Below are 23,816 nucleotides of genomic sequence, written 5' to 3'. Positions count from 1 at the left end.
TGCATCATACTGGCAAATAACATTTTCATAAGAGCATTCACTGGGGATAGCTGAAAAGGAGGGGCACAACTTTTGGTCAAATAGCTACAGTTCAATAGTTAAATTCAGGAGACTGAGAATCTATAATTACAAGCTGTAAGTCTGAGACCTTCAGAGAGACAGGATAAAAAAAGTTTCTAGATGGAGGATACTCTGCCCTTTATTTAGCTTCCTTTGGGTCACACTAAATTAAGCTCTCATCAGATGGCCTGTCAGTTCCCCTGGGAACTCTATCAGGTTGTGAAAAATATGCCAGGAATCTCAAAAAACAAGATATAAGAACTCCCTTCAATTCTCCCCTTTCCTAGGCCCACTCTTACTTCCTCTCTGATACAGGAAAATGCAAGTCAGAGACAGTGAGCACCTGGAGACTGAAAAGACTTTTAAGAAGAAGGACAAGCAATAGACTACAATTTTGTTTGATTACTTCTGAAGGCAACAGGGGCTAAGGAAAATGAAATGCTGGCCAAAATCTCCCTTTCAAGAGCTCACACTCTATGCCTCCTCCCCCTACACTGCTCATTTTAGCTCTTTCTTACTCACTCCACCTTACCAGGACATAACATAGATCTAGTTTTATATGTCCTATTATATACTGCTCCCTATTCTTAATTTTTCTGTGTCTTGACTCAGTAGTTCACTATCATTGATTGAGCGCTTATTACGCAACATGGTTAACACATTACCTCATAATGCTCATGACAATCTTGAGCTGGATAATGCTATCCTAGAGATCCAAACCTATGTCTACTTGGTTCCAAATCCCTCATTTCTAAACCACTACAAAGAGCCATCAACAAAGCCAATCAGGTTGGGGTTACAGTAATTCAGAAGACAGGGGCAAGGAAGACAATGTCTATATTTTAGAACCACACATCCTCTTTAAGACCAAAGGGAGAAAGTTTTATTTGGTCTGGAACCAAAATTTTCTGTAGCACACAAACTAACTCAACCTATCTGCATAGCTCATTTGAACAACTGAAACACAGGGCTCCCAGAATAAGAAAGAGGTCCTTTAATCCTGTATAGCCTAATGTAATGCCTAGATACATCCTAGAGTATATTAAGCAGATAACCAAAAAGTATTGGCAAAGTTCCCTGAGGTCTGGGAGAAAAAATATGGAACTATTAAACCTTACTATCAGGAAATCCCCTGATACTGTGCCAAATTATAGGGATATCCAAATCAATAGGCCAAGACCTTGATCTTGAGGCTTATATAGGTAACGGAGAAGCTTAGCCTACCTATAAGTATGCCTAAGAGTTACTTCTGGAGAACCTCTTTTATTGCTCAGATGTGCCCTCACTCTCTCTAAGCCCAACTCTGCAAGTGAAATCATTGTCCTCCCCCCTATGTGGGACATGACATCCAGGGTTGAAAGTCTCCCTGGTGACGTGGGAGATGACTCCCAGAAATGAATCCGGCCCTGGCACCGTGGGATCAACAATTACATCCTGACCAAATGGGGCAAAGGAAGTATAATTAATAAAGTAGCAGTAGCACAGAGAGTTCAAATAGAATCAAGAGGCTACTCTGGAGGTTGCTTTTACGCAAGCTTCAGTTAGACAATGCTACCTAACATAACCTGCCAAACTCCAACCAAAACCATTCCAGCCATTCCTAAAGAACACCTAGGGCAATATATAAGATTTTACAAGGGTTCCATGCACTAGTGTAACTTTCCAGGAACCTACAGCCTCCAGAAGGGTCCCTGGACCAGACAAATCCTGAAACCTAGAGGGTCCAGCCTCTCCAGAACCTTAGATAATGCCATCTTCCTACCCCATATTAGTGACAGACCCTTTCAACATGAAAAAGCTAGAATGGCCATAGTCCAAACACTCTAAAGAGAGGGACAGAAAGATCAAAGGTGATGGTGCAGTTATATAGAGAAGATAGGATTTAACAAATGAATATGACTGCTGAATCATTAAAATGATTATCTTTTAGTCTCCAGTATCTTAGAGAAGTAAAAACCTGAAATTGTAACCGATGTCAAAGTCTGAAATATGTTCTACAACTGTGTTAGTTAGATTCAGTTGTCAACTTGGCCAGGTGAGCATACCTAGTCTTGTTGCTGCGGACATGAGCCAACGGTATGTGAACCTCACCTGTTGCCAATTACATCTGCAGTCAGCTAGGAGGCGTGTCTGCTGCAATGAGTGACGTTTGACTTAACTGGCTGGTGCTTAAATGAGAGAACGCAATGTAGCACAGCCAAGCAGCTCCGCATTCCTCATCTCAGCACTTGCAGCTCAGCCCAGGCCTTTGGAGATGCAGAAAGAAGTCACCCCAGGGAAAGTTGGTGGAACCCAAGGGCCTGGAGAGAAGACCAGCAGAGACCATCCTGTGCCTTCCACGTAAGAAAGAACCTCAGTGGAAAGTTAGCTGCCTTTCCTCTGAAGAACCAACAAAATAAATCCCCTTTTATTAAAAGCCAATTCATCTCTGATGTGTTGCATTCTGGCAGCTAGCAAACTAGAACAACAACTAATTGTGGTACTGTACGTTGAAATTTATTACTTTTTTGTATTTTTGTTACTTTCCACAAAAAAAAAGAAAGAAAAAAGTAAATTGTGCTGATAAAAAAAAATTTAAGCCCTCTGGCCTCCTATATTCTAGAGCAGCTAGAAGGAAAAATCTGAGAAGATTGTATGGTAGCCCATGACAAACTCTGGGATCTGTCCTGTAAGTACTTGTTGAGTAGTGCTTTGAAAACTATTGCTTTTTCTCTCATTGCTTTCTCTCATTTCTCTCATACTATACAATAAAATAAGTTTTAAAAAAAAAGAACCATCAACAGATTATTAAGTATTCACTTGATATTAAATGATACATACTCCTTATATGTAGAAGACTACCTACCTATAAAGACACAAAGAAATCATCATATTGAAGGTTACAAAACAATAAGTATCATATAGTTAGCAGCTAAGTTAAAAATTATGCAAATATCCAAATCAATTTTTTAAAAGATTGGAATGATACACACTACACTCAAGTATTAAACAGATGCTATCCATGGGTGGCAGAGTTTTCTTTTTTCTTAATATTTCTCTTTCTTTTTTTTTCAAAAATAGTTTTTTAGAATGAAACAGTTTGCTTTTGTGATCGATAAAGTAGGCAGGAAATGGTATTTATAACAAAACCGCAAACAATACAGAGTATCATAAATTAGGACAGAAAAGAAAACATTATTTCTAATATTAGAAGTCATAACCGCATTTTCAAGGAGAAAAATTATGGCCATAGAGAAAACTAGGCTGAAAGTTTGCAGGCAAATTTTAAACTTTCCCTGAGTTATACAGTCAACAATTTTAACCTTTCAGTACTTTTAAGCACAACAAAATAAAACACAAATGCAAAGACTGTTTTTAGTTGTATTTACATATAATTTTTTGGCTGTATTTTCATTTGCGCAAAAAGGAAAAAACACCCATTATGGTGTTTTGGAGCTGTATGTAAGTGCCACAGAAAAATATATTCTTAAACTTAATCCATCTTGTGAGTGTGAACCCATTGTAAGTTAAGACCTTTTGATGAGGTTTCCTCACTTAGGGTATGGCCTCCGTTATTGGAGTCCTTTATAAGCAAAATGAAATTCAGACAGGAGAGAACCATGGGAAGCAAGAAACTGACAGAAAAGCTACAAAGGAAACAGACAGAAGTTGAACATCAACAGAACCCAGAAGAAAAGGAGATGCTGTTATGTGCCTAGACATGAAAGAAGCTAAGGGCCAAGGATCGCCAGCAGCCAGCCCCAAGATACTATAGTCTTTGGGGAGAAAGCATCACCTTGATGATGCCTTGATTTGGACTTTCTTTTAGTCTCAAAACCATGAACTAATAAATTCCTATTGTTTAACCTGACCCATTTCATTGTATCTGCTCGAGCAGCCTAGGAAACTAATACATCCACCCACCTTCAAACACATCTGCCTTACAGGCCTAAAATAGCTCTGAAGTTAATATTAGATGCTTCTATGAAGGGAACTGAATGGGTGAAGGACCAGAGCGGAGGGAGATCTTGAATTATGTACCTGATAATAGCAGTGGATTTTAAATGAGATGAATGTATTACCTACTCAAAATTATTAAAATAGAACATGAGGAAGACTGGCAAAATGGTAGAAAAGGGTAGTCTGAGTTCACCTCTGCTCCATGGAACAATTAAGTGACAGAAAAACAAACAGAACAGAAGTTTCAGGGTGCAAGTAACCACAGAGGGTGTTTAACACTATAAAAGGAGGTTCTGAATTTAAAAAGCAGAGAAATTGGGATGGAGAAAATGGAGTGGCGTGCTCAGTTGTGAATCCACATGGGACAAGCAGAAGGACACAGGAAGGATCAGGTTCCAAAAAAGCAGGGCACTCCTGCACTCCTGCCTGCCTCTCCAGCTAGCTTAGTAGATCTTCCTTCTCAGCTCCACAGCTGCAAGCTTCCATAGAGAATCCAGAAGTCAGCAGACTTGGTATGCCTATGCACAGGGTCAATCCTGCTAGTACAGAGTGTCTGGCCTGGACCCCTGAGGCAGATTTCTATGAGTACCCAGTTTTTGGCAGAGACTGGGGGCGTTCTCCTTTTAGGAGGACACAGAGAGGCAGACTGGAGCCAGCCTAACAACTGGTTGATAAAAGAGACTTGTTGGGTCCCGCTACCACTTCCTTTTCCCCATGGAGGTCCAGAGCCCTCAGGCACACATGGGCAGAGAAGCACAGCCAAGGAAGTGAGCTGAGCTGTGCTGTACCACCACGCTTTTCTGGGTGGGCTGAGGACAGGGACAGTTGAAATACTTAGTCCCACAGCCCAAGGTCATTCCAAGTGAGAGCCTGGTGATCGCCAGACCCATTAGGTCCACAAGTGGATTCTCTGTCAAGGTGCACATTGCCCAACCCCCAGCATCAGGGTTGGTGGCTTTCAGCGGCACCGAGACCAGCAGCTTTGGATGGAACTGAACTGGGTCTACATCTTGCTCACCCAGCTGCCATAGCTGGGGAGAGGTGGGCCTGAGGGGAAGAGGTGGCCCAAGAGCGCCATCTGCTAGGAAGACACAGAAAATTTAGTCTGGCAAATTGCCTATCAGCCTAGTATTCAATGACATTCAAATACTGTTGTATCTCCTACATGAGGTCCAGGACTTGGTTTAGTGGGGAATAAGTGACAAACCAAGGGCAAAAGGAGACCTTCAATGCAGACCCAAGCAAATACAAAACCATAGAGGAGCAGGGGGAGTCAACTTTCAAAACCACCTTATCATGATAATCAAATGCCTCGAAGACAACAGAAAATCAGAAGGCACATGAAAATGCAGGCAAATATGATCCAGCCAAATGACTAAATAAAAATACTGGAGGAAACAGAGAATTTGGAACTAATCAAAGACATTCATAAAAATCTCCTAAATAAATTCAATGTGTTCGCAAATGACATAAAGGATATCAAGTAAAGAAACTAGAAAAGCATAAAGAAGAATTTGAAACAATAGAAAAAATAGCTGATTTCATGGAGATGAAAGATACTGTAGACAAATTAAAAATATACTAGAGACAAACAACAGTAGATTTGAACAGGCAGAAGAAAGAATAAGCAAACTAGAGAATAGGACAACTGAACTTGTACACACAAAATACAAATGGCAAAAAAGATGGAAAAATTGGTATTTGATCTCGATGGACAATACAAAGCGCATGAAAATAAGAATCACTGGTATGCCAGAAGGAGAAGAAAAAACTAAAGGGCTAGGAAAATTAGTTGAGGAGACAATGAGGGAAAACTTTCCAATCCTTATAAAAGATATAAATATGCAAATCAAAGAAGTCCAACAAACCCCAAATAGAATAAATCCAAATAGACTCCACCCAAGACACATACTAATCAGACTGTGAAATGCTAAAGAGAAACAGGAAGTTCTAAAAGCAGCAAGGGAAAAGCAATTCAACACATACAATAGAAGCCACATAAGACTAAGTTCAGGTTACTCAATAGGCCCCATGGAGGCCAGAAGGTAGTGGTATGATATATTTAAGATTCTGAAACAGAAAGAATTCCAGCATGTAATTCTTTATGCAGCAAATTTGTACTTCAAAAGTAAGGGAGAGATTAAAATCTTCTCAGATGAAGAAATACTGAGAGAATTTACAAGGAAAACTAAAGGGAATTCTTTAGCTGAAAACAAAAAAAAAAAAAAGAAAATATGAGAGGGAGGTATGGAGGGGGCACAGAATTGAAGCATATCAGTAAGAGTAATTTAAAAGATAAAAAAACTTTAACTTACATGAAGGGAAAAGAATATATAGACCTTGCAAATAAAAATCAAAGGATAAAAATTTAAGACCTGTCTTTACAGTAATAACTTTGAACATTAACAGATTAAACTCAACAATTAAAAGATAAAGATTGGCAGAATTGATTTTAAAATATGATTCACCTATATGCTGCTTACAAGAGACTGATCTTAGAGCCAAGGATACAACAGACTGAAAGTAAAAGGATGGAAAAATCTGTTCCATGGGAGCTATAACCAAAAGAAAGTAGGAGTAGCTACCCTATATATCAGACAAAATAGTCTTAAATGTAAAGATGTCATAAGAGACAAGGAAAGACACTACATATTAATAGAAGGGGCAATTCACCAAGAAGAAATATTAATCATAAATGTTTATGTGCCCAGCCAAGGGGGCAGGGGAAGATAAGAATTAAGGGGAGGTTTGGATTTTCTACTTGGTAAGGGTGTGTTTACAGATTATTTTTCTCCTGGGAGCGATGAAAATTGCCTAAAATTGAGAGTGCTGATGATTGTAAAACTAAGTGAAGATAATGTGACACATGGATTACTTACTTTGGATATTATCCATGATGCCCAAAGATGGTGGTCGCTGTAAGATACATTGACTGAGAAGTAGAATGGCAAACCGTGGTATATACATATGATGGAATATTATGTGGTTACAGAAAAGAATAAAGTCGTGAGGCATGCAACAAGGTGAATGAACCTTGAGGACATTATGTGGTGCAAAATAAGCCAGAAACAAAAGAACAAATACTGTAAGTCTCTTTTAGAAAATACTTTTAAAAAAATCAGGGCCTAAATTGTATGCTCTTACAGCAGTCATATTTAGTCCAGAGCTGTAAATATTATTTCAAGATTTTGAGATGTTGTGATATATATGTACAGCCTGGTATCTCCCTAGAACTTTAGCTACCTGTGTGACACCTAAGACTCAGAGTTGGAGTTCTGCAGCTCTGAAGTGAGCATTGCTATAAACAACTGTTAAAAAAAACCAAAGAAGAGATTAGGCTGCAATTAGAGATAAGAATGAAGCTGATCTGGTTGGGACTAAGGTAAATGAGAATAAAGGGGTAAGGATGACACTGTCTATATTTTAGCACTTCAACTACTGTATGAGACCAAGGGAAGAGAGTTATTTTGTCCAAAACCTAAATTTTCTGTACCACATAATCTCACTCAATTTGTCTGGATAGCTCATTTAAACAACTTAAACATATGGATCCCAGAATGGGAAAGAGGGCCTGTAATTCTGTATAGCTAATATAATACCCAGATACATCCAGAGTATGTTGGACAGGTAATTAAAAAGTATTGGCAAAGTTCCTTGAAGGACTGGAGGAAAAAATATGGAACTATTAAACTTTACTACCCAGAAAACCCATGAAACAGTCTCAAACATTAGGGACTCCCAAGTTAATAGGTCAAGTCCCCCCGATCTTGAGGCTTGCTCTTATGAAGCCTATTTCTGTAGCAGAGAAACTAAGCCTACTCAAAGTTATGCCTAGGAATTACTTCCAGAAAACGTCTTTTCTCTCTCTAAGGCCAACTCTGCAAGTAAAATTATTATCCTCCCCACTACATAGGACATAACATCCAGAGGTATGAGTCCCCGACAACGTGTGACATGACTCCCAGGGATGAGTCTGGTCCTGGCACCATGGGATCAATGACTACGCCTTTCTATCCAAAAAGGGAAAAGAAATGTAACAAAATAAGGTAGCAGCGGCTAAGTTCAAACAGAGTTAAGAAGCTATTCTGGAGGCTATTCTTTTTTTTTTTTTTTTGGTATGCTGTACGGCGGGAGTCACATTTCATTCTTTTTCCATGTGAGTATCCTGTTACTGCAGCACCATTTTTTGAATTTTTGTTTTGTTTTTTCTTTCTTTTTGTTTTGTTTGTTCTTTTTTAGGAAGTACATGGGCCGGGAATTGAACCCGGGTCTCCCACACAGCAGGCGAGAATTCTACCACTGAATTACCCTTGTATCCCCTGGAAGCTACTCTTATCCAAGCTTCAGCTACTTATTTTTAATTGCCACAGTTTACCAAATCCCAACCAACATCTTTCCTGTTAACCATAAAGAACACTCAAGGATCTATCTGAGATCCTATAAAAGTTGCACGCATTAAGTTTACTTTTCAGACACCTAAAACCTTCCGATGGTTCCTAAGCTAGATAAATCCAGAAACCCAGAGGTGCAAGCCTCTCCAAAAACACCTACATGTTCTATCCCCGTATTGCATATCATTGATATTCCTTTTCACCATAAAAAAAGTTTGAATGAGTATAACCCAAATATTCCTAAAGATTGGGAGAAGGCTCAAAGGAGAAGGAAGAGTTATAATAGAGAAGCTATGATTTAACAAATGAGTAGAACTACTGAATCATATATTGATATTTCTTTTCAGTCTCCAGTGTCTTAGAATAGCTAAAAGGAAAAACCAGAAATTGTGGAATTGTAACCCATACCAAATGTTAAACTCTGTTTTATAACTACTTGTTAAAATGTACTTTGAGATTTATTGCTTTTTTGTATATATATATATTTCACAATAAAAAATGTTAAATAGGAGAGAGAAGCACCATAAAAAGACAATTTTAAAAATCAAACATGAAAATGATAAAAAAAAAAAAGAGAAAAACAAGGTAAAATCATTAGCTTCCTAGTAAATAAAAATGTCTAAAAGAGAAAATTATGTTAAATAATTTAAATGTCTGCCTGTTTTATACAATAGTTTGTCAAAGAATATCCTATGTTTCTATGTTGGCTATTCTGCCAAATCACTTCAAAATGTCTGCTTCAGCATATAAAATAACCAAAATCATTTAGTGTCTTTATATGGCTTTGAAAATCTTCAGTAGCAAGTAAAAAAAGAATGCCTGATTTAGCCGTATATGTTCTTTCTAAAGATGTTATCTATATCTATTTTTAAGATGTAAAGAACATGTTATGTTACATAAAACAAAAAAAATTTAATTATGTCTTCCTGGCTGTTTAAAACTTTAAAAAAAAAAAAAAAGAGCCTTGTAAGGAAAAGTATCTTTGCCTTGTCAAAGAAATCATATTACTACAAAAAGCAATTTCTGCAAGAACAAATGAGGATCCAAAGAAATCAATCCTGTATTCCTACCCATCAACCCTGACACATCAAGACACAGGACAGAGATGATGACATAAGAGTGAAGGAAGAAATTATTAAATCCAGAAGTGAAATTCAGGAGGTTAGGGCCATACATGGAAAATGTGCTTCCACAGATCCTGAAACAGGTCACAGTGCCATTCAAATAGTTATCTGATACAATCTCCAACATCCCAGTGCTTGAAGAGTATTAAAATTAACATGCCAATTAGAGCACCCAGAAAGGAAACACATATCCTGGCCCTGGCACATCAGACTAAAGGGCCTCAAGGGAAAGGAAATTCAAAGGAAAACTGACACAATTTCCTGCTCAACCATGTTTTTCCTTTTCTAAAAACAGAAAATGGCTGTTAAAACAGGCAGAGCTCTTTAATTGCACAGTATTAACCAATCTTGAAATATTCTGTATGATCATCCAAGAGGACACAAGCTCCAAGGAGAAACTGGAACCATCAAGCAAACTAAGTGGACCTTGTTCAGAGAAAAGCTAATGTTCTGTCAATGTTGGTACTGACCCAAGCTTCATGCTGCTGGGAGAAAGAGCAGAAACAAGAAAATCTAGCATTTACCAAATCACTTTCTTCCTTTTAAGGCCAAAAAGATCCCAGGGATCCACTGCAACAGCCAAGTCAGAGAGTAAGGCAGATGGGTTATTATTTAGGTTAGAAAATGGGAGCTACTACAAACTTAGCAATTTAACAACTTGAAGTTGTTTCATACTGAATGTCAATGGAAAATGGAAGGCAGGGAAGGGAGAGCAAAGGAAGAGTAAGCAAAGAGGGATAGAGGAAGACAAAAAGATGGAAGAAGGAATCTGTGTCTGTAAAGGAGGTGATATAAGAAACCATCAATACCATTTCACTCTCTGAAAGGGGAAATAAAGATGATAAATCTATTTAGACCTAGTGATCATAATACCATTTTCCCTGTAGAAGGCTAGGCTTAGCTAGCACAAAACCAGGAGTACCTAAGAGAAGCAACAGAACCCATCTTTGTTTTTCATCTTTAAAAACTCTTACATGCTGTGGAGTGCAAGCTGCATGCTGCTTTCCTTCCATACTGTTAGTAGCAAGCAAACTGCAACACTGGCAAAAGAGAAACTGGTGAAACAAAATCAGCACCTGGCTGATATCGAGGAGTCAATCATTCTAATGGATTTGGGTTCCTCACAGCATTATTTCAAAATTTAGTGAATTGAATGATGGAGGGAAACAGCTTTGCTGGCAAAAAGATTAAGCTTTCAGAAGTGTAAAAGGACAACTCTGTCAATTGGTACAAAACAAAATAAAAAATCTTTACTATTACAGGGTTAAACAGATTTTTGGACAATGCCAGTACCCTCCCATTTTACAGATGAGGAAATTAATGGCCAAAATATAAGTGACTCACCCAGTGTCTTAGAGCTGGATGAACAATAAAGACTAGAAGCACTTCAGGTGCCATTACAGCATCCTGAGATTTTTCCACCTCCAGCCCATCCTATCAGCTGGGGCATCAGAAATCAGGTAACAAAAATCTGACTGCCTCTTTCTGGTGGCCCTCCCTACCTAGTCACTAACAGTAAAACTATACATTCAGCAGTAAATGCTGCTACATCGGAGGCAGATCAGATATAACAGGGTAACTAATTGAGCCTTTCAAGATTCTTTAGTAAGGCTGTCATTTTAGAAGATGAAGAAAAAAAAAACACTCTTTGGATTTTACGAATTAAAAAATAAGGCAAACTGAAAGAAATTAATTCATCCAAAGTGTAAGAATTCGAACATACACAATTTTCTGCTATGCACCTTCCTTACTCTTCATTTTAAGATGAGCTAACAAACTGTGGACAAGCTTTCAGGTCTGTGTTTGAGGGACTAATTTCTATTTCCTTCCTGAGGAACATAAACAGTTCTATTCTTTTCATATAGACCAAAATGTATTCCTAATGCAGCTGTCTGTTTCTATTCTCTCCCTACCCTGTCACACCTAAGGAATCACAAATGCCTGAACACTATGCCCATTTTACAAATAAAGAAACAGAGGCTTTAGGAACATACATGAACTCTTAAGATTTTATCTCTCAGCTGTTAAGATTCAACTGGGGGACGGGGGTTCTAAAGAAGTCCCTCTAGTTCTCCAATTACACATGGTATCATTTCACCAAAATGTGTTCACATAACTTCCAGCCAGTGTTTCAGGCTACTTCCTCTCATTCTTCCATTCCCTTGCCTTCTCTTTCTTTTTCTTTTTGTATTTTTTTTTAAATAAAGGAGGCTAGACACTTACAGGGGAAAGAAATTTGGCTTAGGAGGGGCAAAGTGAGGTATTTTCCTGGCCACTACTGTCTCCGTGCATCAAAGTCTAGCCTGAGAGGCTCGGAGGAGACAGGCTCAGTGAGAATCTGCCAGGCAAACAGCTTAAATGCAAACTGGCTCCAGTCAAGACTTATTTACTTCCAATTTATTTGGACTATTATTGGGGAAAGGGAACACTATGAATCTCACATAAGGGGGAATGGGAATAGCAGGGAGCAATCAGGGTCCATCAAGCTTCAGTCACCTAAAGCTTTAAAATAATGGAAGATTCAAGCCAATAAATATTAACTTATTGCCTACTAGCTGAGTAAATCCCTCTGTCAAATAATTCTTAAAGAGAACAAATTACAAATGCTGAACATTCTCAGTTATGAAGAAAAAGCATCCAAACTCTCACCAAGGAGTGACAGCACAGGCTGCCTCATGAGGGCTGCAAATGGAGGTCTAATAATGAGGTACTGACTACGTAAGGCATCAAGCATGTTGTCACCAATCAGATGAAGTGATATAGTTAATAGTTAAAATTCATATACAGACAACAAAAGAAAAACATATTCCACCTATTTTTATGGCCTTTCACTCAGACCAAAGTATTCTTTGAAGTGGGGCTCAAAGTCTCCATTTGTATGAGAAAATTGAAGGCAGCAGTTAATGAGAAAACCATCTCCCCAGTTAATGAGAAAGCTTTATGATGAACTTCCTCCATCCCTCCTACATATCCAAATGCCAGATCTTTCTCAAGCCTTCAAGACACAGGGCAAATTTTCACCACTCTGTAGAGACTTACTGATGACCCTAGGCTGATTACCAACATCAGTGACTTTGAGCAAATGAAAAGATAAGACAAGGTCTTTGCAAATTTGGGTAGGTGAGGTTAGGAATAGGAAGAGAGGTAGGTTAAACGTGGGAACTGCTACTACAGTAATGGGCAAACAAGTATTATGGGAGAACAGAAAGCAAAGCACCAGACTGTAGGGAGGGGGCGGGGGGGGGCAGGAAATACATTATTAAAAAGCCTCCGAAAAGACCATATGGGTTAAAAAGATTAACAGAATAACAAGTCGATGGCATATTCATAGGATGGTGAGACGTTCTATGTGACATATAGTGTACTGAGTAGGGTAGGGGATGAAACAGGAAAGGAAAAAAGGGTCTTTATAATATATGAAATTATGGTATCTTACATATAGCTGCCTTTTCTTTGCTTTTATGCTCATTCAAGGAGTTAGATTCTTTTCTGCAGGCATCTGGGTAATACCAGAGTTTGTGTCATGACCAAAATTGTGCAAATTTGACAGCAAAGTCAAAGATGGCCCGAGACCAGGAGGAGTAGGGAAGGTGTTAAGAGGCACTTGCAATAAATAAAATGAGAGATAATAAGTGTACAGGCTAAAAGACCTGGAAATACTGTGAAAAGGAGGATTTGGGAGAGAAGACAGGCAGAATCAGGAGAACTTGGTTACTGAGATGATCACAGTGGTGGTGGGTTCTAAATTCTAGTTTCGAGTTCAGGATGATTATGGGTGATAATACTATGTAAGTAAGACTAACAACAGAGGAAGCCTAGGCAGTCTGTGTACAGGATAAAAAACTCATGGAAACCATGAACTGCCTTTTGGACATAGAAGATGTCAGTCATCCACTGGAATCCATTCTTGGGTATCCAGCTGTCAGCGGTTGAGAAACAGAGATTGCAAGTAGAAAAGAGGTTGGGGAGTGGAAACATTCATATGTAAGAGTCGGCAATGTGTGCAGTGGCTGAAGCCTTCAGAGTGTATAAGGTTCCCAGCAGGTGAGACCTTGCTTGTCTCTGAAAGACAACTATGATCTTAACAACAATTCACATTAATATTAATCAAACACTGCCAAGAGAAGAGTTTTATATTATCAGTTATTCAAATGTTTTTATTCAACTTCACATGCTTATATAATCTTACCCCAGTTAGACTGTAAGCATCTTGTGACAGAGATATCTTATTTCACCTCTAAAAAGGTACGTGCTTATAACAAAATGTCCAAGAAAAAGCAGCTAGAAGAAAAACCTGAAATTACAGAACTGTAACCCATACCAAACTTTGAAATCTGTTCTATAATTAGTTGTTAAAATGTACTTTGAAATTTATTGCTTTTTTATATTTCACAATAAAAAAAAATGTTTAAAAATATGTCCAAGAACCACATGTATCTTTTCTAAAACATAAGTTCCACGAGACTGCTTGCAAGACTCTATCCACAATGCTAAAACAAGGTTTTGTGCAGAGAAATTGCTCAGTAAATAATTGCTGAATGAATAAAAATGAATTGGCTTCACTAGGCAAGCTTCTATGGACTTGTTAACAAATCATGTGATTAGACATGATCAAAGCTTCAAGCACTGAGTCCTAAAAGGGAATAAACCTATCAGCTACTTTATCTTTACCCTTAGAGGGGGACTACCTACTTATCAGACAAGCCCAGTCCATACTTCTTGTTAAAACTAGAATAAGTGAGAGGGCAAAGTTGCAGAAAAAATGTGTAGTCCAAGGCTGGACTGAGGACAAAAATCTGGGATTCCTATAGTTACAGAAGAAAATTCCTACATAGCTCCACATGATGCTCACTCTAAGGAGGAAAATAATAGGGAGAGACGGTGCCCCAGAAGATGGGATTGCGCTATTTATTCCTAATATTCTACTCATTAACCTTCAATGAGATGAGTTCGGTTCATTAAAAGCCACTGCCAGTAACGGTTTCTACAAAGGTGTGTCATATTTCAAAATGCTGCTAATTACTGAAGTAGAAGTGATGGGAGTGCTGTGACTAGGACGGCCATCAGACAGCAGCATTCTCAAACAGACATTAGCATTCATCCTTCAAGGAAGGGGAAGCATGAGAAAAGAGGAAAACTTTCAAGTCTGAGGGTGAGCTGAAGTATGTGCTCGAGAGTCAGCTGGTCTGGAGAAGAGAACCCATTACCATCCAGGAGGAGTAATGACAAAAAGGGTAAACACAAAGAGCAATACAAGAAAGACAGGGAAGTAGAAGCGAAAGAATATTGACACCCTCAAACCCTATCTATCCTATGGATTACTTCTGCAAAAGAGATCATTACAAATGTGCAAACCCAGAAACAAGAAGTCTAACCATCAGTCAAGTTATAAGAGCAGTCAGATATATAAAGACTCCAAATTGTTTTATGATTATCATCTCCATACGTGAAAATGCTCCAAAGGATTGTCTGAGCTGGCAATTCTCCCAGGAAAGAAGTGCACCATTTTAGGAATACCTGAAAATTTGCCAGAGAAAAGATTAACTACACAAGTGAAAGCAAAGAAGGTAGTTCTAGGTAGCAATAATAACACTTGTTCCAAATAAGAGCAGAAGGCTTCACTCAGATTTAAACACATTTGAAACAAGGAGCTCATGTTTTTTTAATTTACAACTGCATGACCCTAATTATGAAGGGGAAGCTCTAAAATATCAGTTGTCATCCAGACATAAAGAGGTGAAAGAACTTCAACGTTAGAATCAACAGACCTTCCAAGTGCAACCTTCTCCTATATGCACAAATTAGTCATATACTCAGGAAAGAAATTTTGAAACAACTTGAGCTATTAGCCTAACTTCACTAAGCATAAAAGAAACAGAAGCCACACAGAAAGAAACCCTGGAAATTCCATGCTCTCAAATTGGGCTTACTACTTGTGAAAGACATGCAGTATTTTGCAAATATATAAGAACTATTAGTCCTAATTTTTTTCATCAGAAAATCAATATATACTATTCTTATACATAGTATAAGATAAAGATCTTACACTATATATAAGTATAAAGTATAAAGATGAAACTGTTGAAGAAAAGAATACTGAGAAAAAGTAGTAAGGTTTTCTCTCCAATGGAGCACAGCTGTATCAGTCTCCCTTTACATTCTCCTACAACATAAGATATTCTGCATACAAGCATCAAGCCCAAGTTCTAAAAGAATCTATCCTCTGTACACCAAGAGGTATAGGAAGTTGGAAGATTTGCAATTCAGCATATTTCACAGGGTTTTCAGCACAAAAGTGTTATTTTTAATGTGGGGGGAAAAAAGCCTGTCCTCGCCCTACCCCCAAACACAGCTGAGCCGATTCAGCACAATCTCCCCCTAAAATAAAATCCCAGTTTGCAGAGAATAAGCATGGAAAGTTCCAGCCCTAAGGATGAGACTTCAGAAACCTAGCTGAAAAGATCAGGAGTTGGTGGCTTAAGACAAATTGATCATAAATCATGTTACAAATGTAGGAACTTTCAACAGAAAACTACAGGCAACTTGGGAATTCAGGAAAGAAAGTCTTTAATAATAAGCAAAGTAATATGAGTATTAACCTAGAGATAAGAGAATCTCGAGAACTCTAGCAGCTAATAAATCATTTCCCACAGGTGAGTATACAGAAGAAATTTCCAAGAACGCGATTGAAATTCCTAGTTTCCTCACTTAACTTAGAGATGCTTTCTGAAGTGGATATTACAATATAACCTATACAAATACCACACTTCACCAAAGAGCTGTGTACTCAGCTCTTCACTCTGAGGGGCCCAAAGCACAGAAGTACTTTTCACAACCTGCAGACAAAAACCAAAAATTCATTGTCAAAAACAGCATTTAAGTAACAACAGGAAGACAGTACCTTGCTGAGAACAACCGGGTTTCCAGAAACAGGCCACTCCACTGCAATTTCTGTTAATCACACCCACCAGATAAGGGAGCTAATGACTCAAGGAACAAAAGATTGGGATCATTCTTGAAACCCAAAGGGTAAAGGACATCTAAAATGACCCTTAGTCTCCAATTCAAGCTAACACTTTTCCATCACTTTTAAGTAGGAGAACTCTTACTAGAAAAAGGCCTGGTCAGAATTGATTAGTCATTCCAAACATCCCTCAATTTGGTGAATATCTTCAGTCATTTATTTAAAAAAAATTACAGCCACAACTGATGTTAACAGCTGGCACTAAGATGGCAAGGACAAGCAACCTCATATAAATATGTCAATTTAAAATCACATTGTATTCACAACCTCTAGGACATGTTTTTACCATTAATGTAAAGGACTATTCCATAGCATGAGTGACTCAAATTAAAATGAGGTAAAAAATGACAAAGGAAATTTTTATATAAAAACCAAACTAAAATACTTAAGGTAAGTAGGAACAAAAATCTCCAGACTGTCAGCTTTGTACTTAACACAGTTGATTAGGTAACATACTGAAAAAGACAGAACGTACAAGTGTTTTTAAGGATAAAGACAACCCTATTAAATGGCCAGGGAAAAGGGTGAAGGAGTGCCCCTCAAGAAAGCTCAATGCCCTTGAAGAGCCCTCAATGGCTGAGTGAAAAAGTGCTCCTAGCTAACAAATTTTATTCTTGGCACCTTCGGATATCTGCCCTTGCACAGGACAACAAGCACCTACAGTGCTCTGCAACCTCTTCCTGGCTCTGGGCTAACAAGATAAAAAAGAAACACCTATCCCTCCCTTTACCCCAGCATCTTCTGGAACAATTTCACGTAAGCAAAGAGATAGAAGGAACAAGAGAGGAAAATCAAGACTCTACACTGGCTTTGCAATGTTACCTATGACCTCATGTTGTTTATGTAACGAAGACCAGGACATGTAATCTGACACTGGTTTCTCCGAAGAACAATCAGATGAAACATCATTCCACAGGGACATCTCAAAGACTAATGAGATAATGTCTAGAGGGCTGAAAGCACAAGCCTGATACATGGTGCTATTACCATCTCCTGGTACCTTGCAAACTAGAATAAGGCAGCTGAAGAGAATCAACTTCTAGGATCATGTAAGATACATGTTATATAAAAGAACTGACATTATCCCAAAAAGTACCATGACCCTGTCTATCTACATATACACCATCTACAGTATACACAATAGGGAAGCATGGACACTTGGGCAAACTCTTAATTTTTATAAGCTTCAGTTTCTTTACCTGTAAAATAATTTTTTTTTCATGGGCAGGCACCAGGAATCGAGCCTGGGTCTCTGGCAGGGCAGGCAGAACTCTGCCTGCTGAGCCACTGTGGCCTACCCTCCTGTAATATAATTTTAACACATACATCTTACACGATGGAGATGAAAACTGAAGTGAAAACAAAGCTCAAAGAGTTCAATGCCTACCACATTGAGACAACTAAATGCATGAGGCCTCTAATCCTTTCAGAGAGAATAAACATTATATAAAGTGACTAAAATAAAAGTTGTCTGTCTACTTCACAGAACAAATTTGAATGGCATGAAAATCATACAAAGGCAACCACCATATTACAAATGAGCCACATTTTCCAAAGTTCACACTGACAGTCAGAATATTTTATCCCATAAAAAGGTAATAAATAGTAATTGGGTTGCCAACCTGGCCCATTAAAGTATATTAATCCACAATAGAGACAATATTGTTACATATAATGTCAACCATTTCCAGGTTGACTTGAGCATCCTCAAAGGAGGAGGTTCTCTCATCCCTTCTTGCAGATATGGCCAACCCTGGTGGGTCCCACTTTCAGCAGCTTGTTCTCAAATGAGTGCACAAACTTCTCCACAGCTTTCAGTCCAGTGCCATTTTATTTCCCTAAAGTTGATTAATTCAGTAAAAATGTACTAAGTACCTACTGTGCACCATAAAGTGTAATGGACTCTGGGGTGGTAAGCAAAACAGATGTGGACCTAATCAGTCATACGGAATAAATCTAACAAGAGAAACAGAACACAGAAATAAATTAAAATATACAATCTCTCAAAAATATCGTTGCAAATTGCGATCAGAGAAGACTTCTTCAAGGAAGTTACATTTAACTTGAATTTGAAGGGTAAGTAGAAGGTACGGAGGGAAGGGAAATGAAGATGACAGAAGGCATTCCAAGTAGAAGATACTTCAAGTATAAAAGTCCAGAGATGAAAGAAAGCATAACGCACTTAATGAAGGCCAAAAAAAAGGTGGTCAGGAGGATGAGGGATAGTGTGGAGAGCTATATCTGAGAAGCAGGCTAGAACTAGATTATGCTGGGCCTTGAGAGTCACAGGGAAGCCAAAAGAGTACTAGGCAAAGGAGGAGTACTGTGTGATTCATGTTTGTGATGCTCCCTTTGGTTGCAACATGAATAATGGACTAAGTGGAAAAGAGTGACTTGGGAAAGCCAGTTAAGAAAGTCACAGAATGAGGTCAAGTGAAAGGAGATAAAATAAGGTAGCAGCAGTGCCATGGACAGAAGAAGAAACATTCAAGGTATATATATATATATACATATATAGCAGAACTTGGTAAACGATTGGAATAAGAGGAGTTGGTTAAAGGAAGAGGGGGCTGTCAAAGATGTTTCTAGAACACTGAAGGAGATGAGATTTTTGAATAGAAGATCATGAGTTCAGTCTTAGATATTCTGGATTGCTCCACACCCCAAAAGTACATACCTAAGGAAAAGGAAAGACAAGTTTTGAAAAGAGATGAATAATCTAAAGCAATTTGGATTTGAAATAACTCACTAAATGATTTATAGCCAAATAACTTCCCAAGTATCTGCATATACTATGAAAAGTACTCAATTTTAAGTGCCTAAAAAAGAGGCAGCCTGGTTCACAGAACAAATTTAAAAGGCATGAAAACTAGGCGAAGGCAGCTGTTAGTTTACAAATGAGCCATATCCCGAAAGTTTGCTTATTTAGCAGAAATGATGGAAAAAAACATTTAGAGAACAGGCATATATTATGAGCAGAGGTCCCTGTGCTAACAGGACAGCCTGACCTGAGAATCTAACTCCAGGGTAAGAAGTTTCAATGCACTTTGGCTTCTTGCAATTGTATCTTTTTTTTTTTTTTTACCACTTCTGACCCTTCAGTTATTGTCCAAATAAATTCTAACTCTGAACACAATGGTTCCCATGGTGATAAAAATCTGGCAATTAAAGGATGGAATTATAGGAGTGATTCATATGCCATTTGTAAATGCTATATTACATGAACAAAAATCTTTTAAGATGCTACTTTAGAATTATATGAGATAACTGTGGAACAGCTCAATGAAAATTCTAGTTTTTAATTATCTTATTCCACCAACAGCAAAATAACTTAGGTACACAGACTCTTGCTTCACATGGGTTGACCTTCTCTGACCATTAAAAATTATATATATATATACACAGAAATTATTCCTGCTATTAGAAGACAACTGTAGCCCTAGTTCTTACAGACAGCATCAATTTCGCTGTTCTATTCACACATCTAGGATATCATTCTGGAAAACTGAAAAGACGTATTGAAGTTATCATGAATTACAATTCTTTACTATAATGGGGTTGTGGAGAACCCCAGAAGCAATCAGCAACAAAGTTCTTTACCAAGAATATTCCCTCAAGATTTTAGTGAAAGAATAGATGGCAGATGGTAAACCAGATGAGGTGTTCTACCTAGTATAGCTGTTCATGTACTGAAACACTTTCAGGACATATATGCACACATATATACTTACACATGTATGCATATACTCCAGAACATGAACACACATCATTTTGTGGAAATCGAAATCCAGATGCCACATCAAACCAACTACCACCCAAATTTAGGCAACGGGTTGAAAGAGCAGTTAAATTAACAATGAAGGTCATGGAAAATTACCCCAGCTATGATGCCAGTTAGAATAGCTATACACGTATTCACTTTTCTTGACCCCACAGCCATAATGAATCATAACTGAAAAAGTAGGGCTGGGCTGGATTCTATACAAAAACAGTACTACTACACAAAACACAAACCACATACCTTAATGGCATCTGGAAAAAACATAATGACTGCAATCATCTTCGATACTCCTAACAACCCCAAAGGAGAGGGAAGGTAAAAAACATTCCCAGCTCACAAATGATAAAACCAAGGGTCAGAGAGAAGTAATGCTGCTTTAACTAAGTCATTAGGCCAGAATTAAATCTTGGGACTGAATTTGTACAAATGGTATGGAGGATGCCAAATTCAAGAAAACACCTTGTAATTAACCTTCAATCTTATTTTTCTACCTTCTAAAAATCCCTCAAAACTGTCAACTCACTGGTTGGTTAAAGAGTAGTCTGGGCAAAGAAAATGGCTTACCTCCATTATTTTTCTTAAGCTGTGACAGGATGCCCTAATCAGCTTCTGTGCACACAGGCACATAGGCACACATGCTCCCTCTCAGTGTCTCTTAATCACTATGTGCTGGGCTGAACAGCTGCAGAGGTCTGCAGGGAATTGGCAGAAATATGCAATGATGTGCTAGCCAGCCCCCTGAGGCAGCAACTGCCCTGCCTGCTCCCAGAAGCCAGGGCACAAGGGTGTTCCCTGTCACAAGTGATGTGCCCAGAAGACAGGCAAGTGGTTTCAGGTGGTGAGTCAGAAAAAGCAGTTTGTTTCAGGAATGTTCCAGCCCAGTGGAGCTAAGCTGCAGTCTACTCCCTACTTAGGGCTACAGTATTCATCATTTTTACAGTGTCGCCATGGGAGACAAAACTTGGGCTCAGCACAAATAGAATCCAATGTGATACAAAGGAACTCAGTAAACAAGGTTTCACCCACTAAGAAGGAACTTAATTGCTTAAGAATTGCCACCACATCTGACACTTGAGGTCAGTCCTTTTATCCTAAGACAGAGGACTTTGCAAAGGCCTGGCACATGGTTCTTGAGAAGAGAGCCCTGGACCTTCCAGGACCATTCAACAGCTGCAGCAATAAGCTCTGATATATGTTCCCAGGGATGAAACACAACCAGGGTATGGCAATATTCAAAGAAACCAGGTGGATGCCATAATATATACCATATAACTGGATGCTCACAAGTCAAATATGCAATGCCCCTTCTTTCAATGTGATTTTGGATGGACTCCAATAGAAATATACATGTGAGGGAACTGTTTTTTCTCTATATGCTATTATTTATGAGCCAGTAGAGAGCAACTTCATGAAATAGAGATGTTGGACATTAGACCAGATAACAGGAAATCTAGAAATTGAAAGAGCTTAAAGTCATCATTCACACTACACTTCATGAATGAATAGAACATTCTGTCAAGTTTTATACAATGACAAATGAGCCTATTCTCTGAAGGAAACTGAGGAGATATAATATCATTTTAGAGAATCCAGTCTGGTTTCTCTAACTCAAAATTAGCATTTGATCTTATGCCCAACCTCAAATCTCTTGCTATAATTTATCATCCTAGTGATTATGGTATATAATAAAGTTGGTTACATTATATATTTTGACATTAAAATTCAAAAGCCAGAGCCCTATCAAACCTGTCACATCATCAAGAGTTTAAAAACTTGCACTTAGGTTAAAAGCACTAACATGGCTTTAATGTGTTAGGGCCAGACATATAGCAGCATAGCCTTACCTATCATTGCTTTTTGGGGTGGGGGGTGGAGTGGGAGGTGTATGGTTCGGGAATTGGACCTGGGTCTCCCACATGAAAGGTGAGCATTCTACCACTGAACCACCCATGCACCCTTGCCTTACTTTTCAAAGATATAATAAAAATCGACCCAAAACATATTTCTCCTAAAATCCCTACTGAAGTCAAGTAAAGAAATGATGAATCAGTCACTCCTTGAACAGATTTCCTCAATTACTACCAAAGGAAACATCCCATTCATTTCCTTTGTGCATTCAGGACACAAAGAACTACCCAGAACATTGTAGGAGCAGGGAATAAGAGGGTGCCCAAAAGCTTACTACCATCTGCCTGGAATGACAAAATTTGTAGGTAGTTCAGAATAATCGAATATTATATTATATATTCAGAGTAAGAGAATATTATGCTATAACTAAGAACTCACAGAAATGCACTCTGGGGCCTGTGAGCTGTCACACTGGACTAGAAAGTTCAGTGTACTACACAAAAATTCTCCAAAGGAACTACAGGAAGCTGTGCACCTCTTCCCCATAAGAAAGCCCCCATAGTACCTGAAAGTACAGATGGTAGTGAATTCTACAAGCCAGAGAAGTAGAGGGTGCACTCACACCATAGCCTGCATTTCAACGAACATGCTCCCATTCCAGAGAGCCCTTCTACACCCCCTCCATAGCAAACCTATCCCTTAGAAGCAGGGGACACAGAAAAAAAAAAATCAGCAACTCTCACCAGACTTTCTTTTTTCCCCACCAGACTTTTAATGGAGGTGGCTGGAAAGAACAAGACAGCCAAGTGACTGAAGCTCAGGGCAATGTGCAATTATTGAAACTGGAATTGAGCCTGAATCCTGGAAAGAATATGCCATGAGAGCTCCGGAAATCACACTGTGGTCAGGGCCCCAATTTTTAACCTCTCCAAAGGGACACCATTTACTTATATATAGGCACACCTCTCTTCCTATCAAAGTAGCCCAGCCAGACTCCAAGGAGGAATGTCATCTGTCAGACCCTGAGATTCCACCTAAGTAAAGGGCCCTGCTTAAAATAATCCCCTCCAAAGGATGTGATAAAGCCCAACCACTTGCAAATATGTTTCTGTCATCACTTACCTTTTTTCCAATAAGCTTCTTTCGAAGAAACTCCCGGGCCTCAAACATGTAGGGAATGTCATACAGGGGACGTAACTTCTTGTTCTTATCCTAAAAGCAAAATGAAAGTTCACATCAGGGATGAAAAAAATAAAAAATAATAATAAAATAATGTCAATGACACAAGTTACTTGAATGTTTCTGAAATCTGTTATTTCCCAGTGTCACAAATTCAAAAAAAGTGCTAGACACAGAGTAGATGATTAACAAATATTTGGTTGAAATGCAGGGAAGACGATTAATATCTTTTATACAACACACTCAAAATTAGACAAAGGAATGTTTGTAATGACCTGCTTTGGAAATAACCTAAATGTTTACCAACAGGGAAATGGCTATATCAACTGTGGTACAGAAGTAGTTCAGCAAGTATTAGGGCCTTTCAAAATATTTATAGGTACTCTATAAATCTAATCCTATTTCCTAGCATTTACTGAGCACCTACCAATCATTATACTCCATACAAAGCATCTTTAATCTTGCAACCT

At 38.4% G+C, this 23,816-nt stretch overlaps 1 protein-coding gene and 1 non-coding gene across 3 annotated transcripts in view; both read right to left on the bottom strand.

Moving 5' to 3' along the window:
- Positions 1-23,816, bottom strand: part of SND1 (staphylococcal nuclease and tudor domain containing 1) — a 499,108-nt gene that overhangs the window by 298,540 nt on the left and 176,752 nt on the right. Inside the window, exon 11 of one of the 2 annotated variants that reach the window (XM_077124437.1) lies at positions 23,290-23,379. The exons of the other annotated variant lie outside the window; for it this stretch is intronic. Coding sequence (XP_076980552.1) covers positions 23,290-23,379 — 90 coding nt within the window. The remainder of the gene's footprint in view (positions 1-23,289; positions 23,380-23,816) is intronic. 2 annotated transcript variants of the gene reach the window in all.
- On the bottom strand, positions 8,243-8,313 carry TRNAS-GCU (transfer RNA serine (anticodon GCU)). Its single transcript has one exon. It is a non-coding gene; the product is annotated as a tRNA-Ser (tRNA).

This window comes from Tamandua tetradactyla, chromosome 1 (genome assembly GCF_023851605.1).
Source record: "Tamandua tetradactyla isolate mTamTet1 chromosome 1, mTamTet1.pri, whole genome shotgun sequence".
NCBI lineage: Eukaryota > Metazoa > Chordata > Mammalia > Pilosa > Myrmecophagidae > Tamandua > Tamandua tetradactyla.
Note: the sequence above shows the minus strand (reverse complement) of the source record. Positions and strands in the feature narration are given on the sequence as shown.